The sequence below is a fragment of the Engraulis encrasicolus genome, chromosome 4 (genome assembly GCF_034702125.1).
Source record: "Engraulis encrasicolus isolate BLACKSEA-1 chromosome 4, IST_EnEncr_1.0, whole genome shotgun sequence".
Taxonomy (NCBI): Eukaryota; Metazoa; Chordata; class Actinopteri; order Clupeiformes; family Engraulidae; genus Engraulis; species Engraulis encrasicolus.
The window spans coordinates 7,268,345-7,276,128 of NC_085860.1; the positions used below are offsets into that span (position 1 = coordinate 7,268,345).

General features: G+C 48.0%; 1 protein-coding gene across 1 annotated transcript in view; it reads left to right on the forward strand.

Moving 5' to 3' along the window:
• The first annotated feature begins 260 nt into the window (after positions 1 to 260).
• b4galnt4a (beta-1,4-N-acetyl-galactosaminyl transferase 4a) overlaps positions 261 to 7,784 on the forward strand; it is a 260,391-nt gene continuing 252,867 nt past the window's right edge. The window contains exon 1 of the mRNA XM_063196347.1: positions 261 to 2,055. Coding sequence (XP_063052417.1) covers positions 1,914 to 2,055 — 142 coding nt within the window. The 5' untranslated portion in view covers positions 261 to 1,913. The remainder of the gene's footprint in view (positions 2,056 to 7,784) is intronic.

The following is a 7,784-nucleotide window of genomic DNA, read 5'->3' on the forward strand; positions in this document are numbered from 1 at the left end:
CATGACAATGTAAATCTTTGGAGACGCATGGGCATTTTTTGGAAAACAGGCGGCTAGAAATTCCTGAGACGGACCTTGTGAACGGGAACGACGGCAAGTTAATCGATGCAATCGTCATCGTGCCTCTCCCAATGGTGGTCTGTTGCGCTGCTTGTGGACGGAGCACCGCTAGCGGTTGGATGGAGGGACTGCCAGTTACGGCTCCTCCCAAGTTCGGTTGCTCAGCAGCGTCATGGATGCTTTTCAATTGATGTGCGAGCAGAGCGAGCTGGACAGGTTGCCGGGCAGGAGCCAGTATATTTACTTGGGGAGTAAAATTCGCCTGCACAGCCTGACAACGTGTCAGGGGACAAAAGAGAGACGCACGAAATTCGACGATTCTAGTGCAGGTGCAGAGGCACTCTGTATCTGAGCGGAGCGCGCATATGGATACCTAAGGCACACTGCTAGCAACATCGTAGTAGCATTCCGCGGTCCGTTTGATTGTTATTGTGTCGGGGTCCGGCGGCACAATTCTTGGGAAGAAGGGGGACCATTTGAATGTTCTCAACATCACACAGCCAAGTTTGCAGTCCGGATAATAGGCAGCATCGGAACGCTCCGTCCGTGGTGCGCATGGACTTTGGTGTGGTATTTGACTCATGTGTGCATTACGCGTTAATATCAAGTAGCCAACACCAACAATCACCACCTCGCAACCTGAAAGCTGGAGACCACGGGACTCGCGGTTTCGCGGTCGAAAGGTTTATTATACTCGACTCTACTACAGGAATGCGTAAGAAAATTGCCTCAGACAGAACCGAGTGAGTAAAAGTAGCCTAGTGCACTTGATCAATTACAAGCGAACGGATAAATTACAAGTTATCGGGATAAGGTCTTTGGAATATTTTCTCCTTGCACGGACTCCATCCATGCCAATCAATTTGCAGCTCTAAAGGAAGGTCTGTAACTTACTTGGAATCCGTCACAATTGCATTGCCAGCCAGTGTAAGCCTGTAGTAACAGCCTGTAATTTCAAAGTTCAGTCAAAGTAATTTGGCTTTTTTCCCCAAAGGTGTATTAGTTGAATGCAGGGGAATCCGTTACACTGTCCGCTTTGGATACCAATGTAAGGTCATCTCAAACAACATTTTGTCAATTGCACATTGTCAATTGTCATCAACACAATATAGGCCTACATTTTTTGTCACCGTGAAGGCTGCGTGGAAGACATTTGAATAGCTGGCGCAAGGGCACTATTGTCGGCTTAGCCCTGCCAGACTGAATAAATGGTAAAGATCTAAAGTTGGTCTGTAATAAGATGTAGCCTACTACGAGAGGATTGTCCTTTTGTCATCCCGCTTGCAGTTCCACAACTGATTATATGTGCGCGAGGCAAACACCCGGGGGGATGATCTCTCTCTGAAGTGGCTGTTACAGTAATCACCGCCCTGGTGTTAGCGAGGACACGGAGAGAGGGGATTTCACGAGATTATCAGCGGACTGCTATTTTCTTCGTCCACACACACTGGTGGCATATGGACCCCCTTGACTTGATCCCGGGTCCAGGCAGTCGCCACAATCTCTTTCATTGATCGGCATCTGGGACGCAACGACACACATCTGCTGTTTTTTATATCGACAAGTGCACTTGCCCTCGAAGATAGACGCTTTATAAGACGGTTAGTGCATCTATGTGTTTCCACACAACTGACTGTGCTGTTGGCACACACGTTACTCACTGCTGAGAAAACTGATAGTCACAATTTAAAGCCCTGCCTTTTTTCACTGTCAGACGAGACTGTCCTCACACCGCAGCGAGTCTCCCAGTGTAAGCCCGCGTGGGCGCACACCTCACCTGCGTATTCCAATGTCTCGGTGAACACCTGTCCAGATCCATTCACGGTTCTCACGCGCACGAGGATGCTGCGAGGATGCTGCGCTTCCCTGTGAAGAAAATACGGAAGCAATTCAAGCTCCTGCTGCTCCTGGTCCTGCTAACCTTCGCCGTGTGGTTTACGTACCTCCATATCAACCAGGGAAAATCTATCAAGTTTCACTTTAATTACGGTAAAGGTAAGAGTTTTTTTTGGTCCTCTGTGTGCCTCACATTAACTTTGTTGCTTGCTGTACGTTGCCATTTTTGTCAGTAGATTGAGGGAGAACGTCCACATTTTGATTCAGATATCTCGCATGCGCGTGCAGTACACGAGAGATGTTTTCATCTCGCTGAGGGAGAAAAGTAAACAAGAACAGACAAGCAATAACCCATGAATGGAATAGAAGTCTAAATGTCATTTATTTTATAGTCTACGTTCACAACTAAAATCAGTAGCCTAATTGTGTAGGTCTTGCAGCACAGACACCTGTATGACTTCCCACAAATAAATCAGTTAGCCTAACTTTACTACCATGGGCTGCGAAGTCTCCTAAGGCTTAGGCTGCTCAATAGACATAGGAACAGAAACTGCCAGAAGTACTGTATACTGTATATCTAACACCGCAGCAGTACAGAGTGTAGAGAGTGTTTGGCAAGGTGGGATGAAGCCACAAGGACAGTATAGGGCTCTCTCTCTCTTTCTCCTCTGTACTGTGCTGCCCTGGAGCTTGTTTTTTCCTCAGCCCAATTCTTCATCCTACCTGTAGTCTCTGGCACACTCACATCCTGTATCAGAGGAACGCTCCATCATGCTTTGTCTTGTCTCGGCCCACTCTGGGGTGTAATCCGTCATTGTTGGAGCTTACAGCACAGCGATGGACTGGACGGGTGCTGGGCAGAGAGACAGAGAGAGAGAGAGAGGGAGAGAGGGAGAGAGAGAGAGAGAGAGAGAGAGAGAGAGAGGGGAATATATATAAAGCCAGGCAGGTGATGGCTTGTGACAAGGTCAGTCCTCCACTGGACACTCAGGGGGTTAGGGAGTGACAGTCAGTTTGGCTGCAAGTGCAATACGAGTTCCGCAGATGACCTTGCTGAACTGCTTAAAATGCATAAAAACGCCTGTCTCTATTGTTTACTTCTGCTTGCTTATTGGTTCGAAAATTGGCCTCTAATGACACACCATACTGTATTTGACATTGAATAATTGGATGTGTGTAAATGTTCAACTGTGTGTGCGTGTGTGTAAGTGTGTGTGCATGTGTGTGTATGTTTGTGTGTCTGTATGTCATGCATCCTTGAACCCATGATTTTGTTTCAGGAATACTCAGCATGTCCCCTCTTTATTAATGCAATGCAATGCTTTGTGATGAACCCGAGTGATGAAGTAGGCTTCAGACCAAGTAGCCCCTTAACCGCACGAGTAGCAGACAAAAGGCCCCGCTCTTCTGTAACATAGGCTAGCCCTTGTTGGCCGAAGTGGCACTGCAATGAACGTCCTTGTGGCTCTTCTCAGACCCATAACACCCTGGTCCTCTCCTGGTCCCAATCATGTGTTATAACATGTTATTATATGGTTGTGACGTCATCGGTCGAATGCTCCATTCATTTCAACGGGGCTCCCCAACGTTCGCACGTCTGTTATTTTTCGATAACGGACGGGTTGGTCTATAACAGACCGCTGTCAATGGCAACAAGACTTTTCACTGCTAAAGCGACTTTTCAACAAGACTCTAATCAGCTGATGTGATGGACAACACCTGTTGTCCTGGCTACCTAGCTGTTGCCTAGCGGTGTTCCACAACGGCACTGTTTTGTTTTGCGCAGCAACAATCTTAACATTAAATAGGCCTAAAGAAATGTCCCCGCCATGTGTGAATCATTTAAGTATATCCATATAATAAGCGGGTTAACTTTCGGCGAGTCGGTCGCTTTGTGGAATAGCAGCACTTCAGAGAGAACAAGACCCCTCCGCTCCGCGTCGGGGTCTAAAGATTCTCTCTGTCGTGCTGCTATTCCACGGTAGCGACCTTCTCGCCGAACGTTAACCCTTACGTAATGTCCCTCTCCTCCTGGCCCTAAGTGTTCTAAGTCCCCCAGGACGCCTCATCACAGCAGGCCTCTGGAGACTGCTCAGTGGATGCTCATAATGACCCTATGACCCTTATTTAACCTGTGTACCTCTCAGGCCCAATCGAGTCGACTCGTCTGTCTCAGGTCTATTGAGTCCACTCATCTTGTCTATGGGTTGTACTGCTGTGCAGGGCCGCTGAGAGTTTCAGCCGGGCCCAGGACAAAGTCGTCTGAAAGGCCCCCCCCCACCCCAGCCCAATACATACAATGTAATGAGGACCCAATTCTGGGACCCCTGTCTCCCTGTGCCCGGGAAAACTGCCCCCTTTGCCCCCCTGTTTGCATCCCTGCTGCTGTGGATTGTCATAGGAGCTCTGGCATACTAATACCATCTCATGCGCTATGACACCACAGTGTTATAAGTTTGTCGTTACCAGAATGGCAATGACCAAGTCGTAATGTATTACCAAAGACTGGGTTATGTTGTTGTAGTGTAGTACTATGGGTTTTTCAACGAATTATGTAGTACAGTGTTTCACTGGCAGAGTGGTTCACATTATCACACAGAAAAAAGTAGCACACCTCTTTACACAGATTTGATGTTGACTTCTTTTTTTTACACAGTAATCATCCACACAGCCTTGGCCTGTTTTTAGCAGAAAGTGGGGGTAGATGGAAATGTGCTATGCTAACTCGGCTGTTGAGCACATTTTGGAGTCTCGACGTTTACTGTAATTAGGAAGCTGCTGATGCTAATTTGTAACAACAAACACCCTCTTGAGTTCGGTTTCTCTCCGTGCTCTGAAAGAGTGATGTTGTGGTTGGTGTAATTCACCAGTTTGTTAAAAGGAATTAAGAAATTACTCTCCAATAGGAGTATTTCCACCGAATTCCATAGTATTTTCAGTTTGTTGCAAAATGCTAAGAGGTTGAGGCGTCTTGCTGCTGGAAGCTTAAGCTTTTTCCCTCATTGGCAAAAACCAACCGATGAAACAAAACAAAGTGGACAGTGTTCGCCCGCAAATCTTGTTGTGCACAAGCTCGTGTTTGTGACTGGTGGCGTAATACTTCAGCTGGAGGACTCCGTCACACACACGCGTGCACACACACACACACGCACACACACAGACACACACACACACACACACACACACACACACACACACACACACACACACACACACACACACACACACACACACACACACACATAGTGTGAGGACTGATCCATATATGGGCTGGGCCTCAGTTCTGGCAGGACGTGTAGTTAGTAGTGTAGTAGTAATGGGTGGTGGTGCGTTGGCCCAGGCAGGTCTTATGGGTTTCCCCCCGTGGTGGGGTCAGCAGCAGCACAGGCCTGGCTGGCTATCCCCTTGCCCGTCCCCTGCCTCCCTCTGGAAGTGGCCTCATGCCTCTTGATGATTCATAATGGCCACCACTCGTCTCTGTCAACAGGAATGCCAGTAAGGTAGTTTTTGCCAGGGGATTGGGAGTCTCTACAGGCTATCGATCAGCTGAAATTCGCCAGGTGGTTTCAGAGTGAACTGAAAGACATAATAATAAAGCCTGTGAGGAAAATGTGTGGATTTGTTTTTTTGACCTTCTGCAACAGCCAATGCTTTTGTTGTGTTTGCAGTCTTTACGGTTCAGTTCATCCACAAATGTGCAGTGCAGTCACCACAGTTAAAAAAATGCTGTGTTCAACACTTAGAGAGAGTATTCTGCCTCCAGAATACTCTGTGGGTGTTAAATAAACATGGCGTTTTTTTTGTTACTGTGTCCACTCTCAGGTTCCCTAAAGAATCAGGAGTGTCGGCATGCCTGTATTGTTCTTTATCTTAAGGTCGCTGCCTTCAGAATAAAAGAGAAAGGGGCATTTAGTTCAGAGCTCACTGGCTCTTTCCCGCTCCGCTCCGTGGAGCCTGGCGGACGCGGACGGATGAATGCACTTGTATTTGCCCACGGCACCGCGAGTAATGCCTCCGGGCTGCTTTGGTTGAGACACTACTGAGAGTATAGCGTGTATATGCACCACAACATGTATTCCTTTCATTCGTGTTTTTCCAGGGAGTTGGGTTTTTCAAACTGGCCGCCTGTGTGTGCATGACATGGCTTTCATCCCTAAAAACAGAAACGGGTACATACACGTGGTAAATTTAGCAGTGTTGATTCAACATCCGTAGAGGACCGTAGAAACAGCACTCTGGGTGTCCAATTCAACTCTGAAAGCGTTCAATGTACACTGCGGTGTTTACTATGTAGGGTAGGTTAGGGTGGGGGAAACTGCAGGCAGGCTAATCAAGATAGGTGGCTGCACTGGAGCCCCGGCTGTCAAAGGCTACATTTATTTGAAGCCGGGAGCCGGACACAAAGGTTGCCCTGTTCGTCCAAGTCAGGATATTTACTGCGGTGGGAGACACTGCAGCCATGCAGACAGACAGACAGAGAGAGAGAGGGAGAGAGAGAGAGAGAGGGAGAGAAGAGAAGGAGGTGGAGAACCGGGCCAGGAGGAGGAGGGAATTGGGAGAGGCAGACGTCGCTCCTGAATAGAACTATTAGATATGTTTCCTTTAAAAAAAAAAAAAAAAAAAAAAAAAAAGAAAGAAAGAAAGAAGACAGCAGGGACAAAGAGAGGCAACGGAGCCCACAGGAGAGGAAGAAAGTAAAAGAGGTGAAACAGAAGGAGGAAGTCAGAGTCCAGAGAACAAACACAAAAAGGCTGGTCAGGGGAGGCTGACAGCTCTTGGTCCGGATAAAAGGGGGGAAGAGAGGAGGGCGAAATAGGGTTCAGGAGCCGATCCAGCTCACATCTCGTCTTGGCGTACGTTACAGATGGAAGCCTCCTGTGTTGCGTCTCAATGTGACCAGTCACTGTGAGCAGTGAGGAGCGGTCTGACAGGAGCAGTGCTGGCGTGCCAGTGTCTGTCTGAATGCGAGTCAGGCACAGCGATCACAATTCAACCCCCCCCCCACGCGCACACACACACACACACACACACACACACACACACACACACATGTGCACACGCACACACACACGCACATACACACACGCACACACACACACACACACACACACGCATACACCAACAACCACCCTCCTGCTGCGACTCTGCACAGCGCTGAGACACTCGGCTGGAGTCACCGGGAGGTTTTGTTATGCAGGAAGCACGCCGTGGACTAAGGCCCCCATGTTTCATTTAATTGGATTAAGAAAGTCTTTGGGAAAGATTAATTTTCATGGGCTGCTCTCCAACTCCGACTCCCAACTCCACCCCACCCATACCCATGCTCCCTCCCCCGATCCTCTCTGTCTTCAAGCCTGTCCAGTACACTTAGCCGTGTTGTCTCAACACATAGAGAGTGTACCAATACAGTGGGTGTTAAATTCAAATCAGAAAGTGTTGATTTAATATGGCAGCATTTACGGGGGTGTCCACACCACACCACTTCAACCCCCACCCTCGTGCCATTATGCTCATCACTCTATCCCCATACACCCAGCTGCTTTCACTGCGCAGCAGTCCCTGGAGTATTTTTGGGCATAATTGACATTTCTTTTCACCATATTTTGGGTATGCTATTGTATTTTTTTGCTGCTTTTTTGGGGCACTATTAATATTTTTTGCAGCTGTAAGCCAAAAAAAAATGCAAAGTTTAATTTCATGCCCCTGCTGGACTCGGGATTGTGTCCAAATGTGAGGGGTTGCGTTGCATGTGATTTCATCAGAGCGTGACTGTTGGAGCGTGAATGGTTCTCGGGGTTTAAGGGGCGAAGCCACCGATTGCCTCTATTACCAAAGAAAATGGAACCCAGACGGGTGTCCTCGTGCAGAGCTGCAACACCGCAAATAAA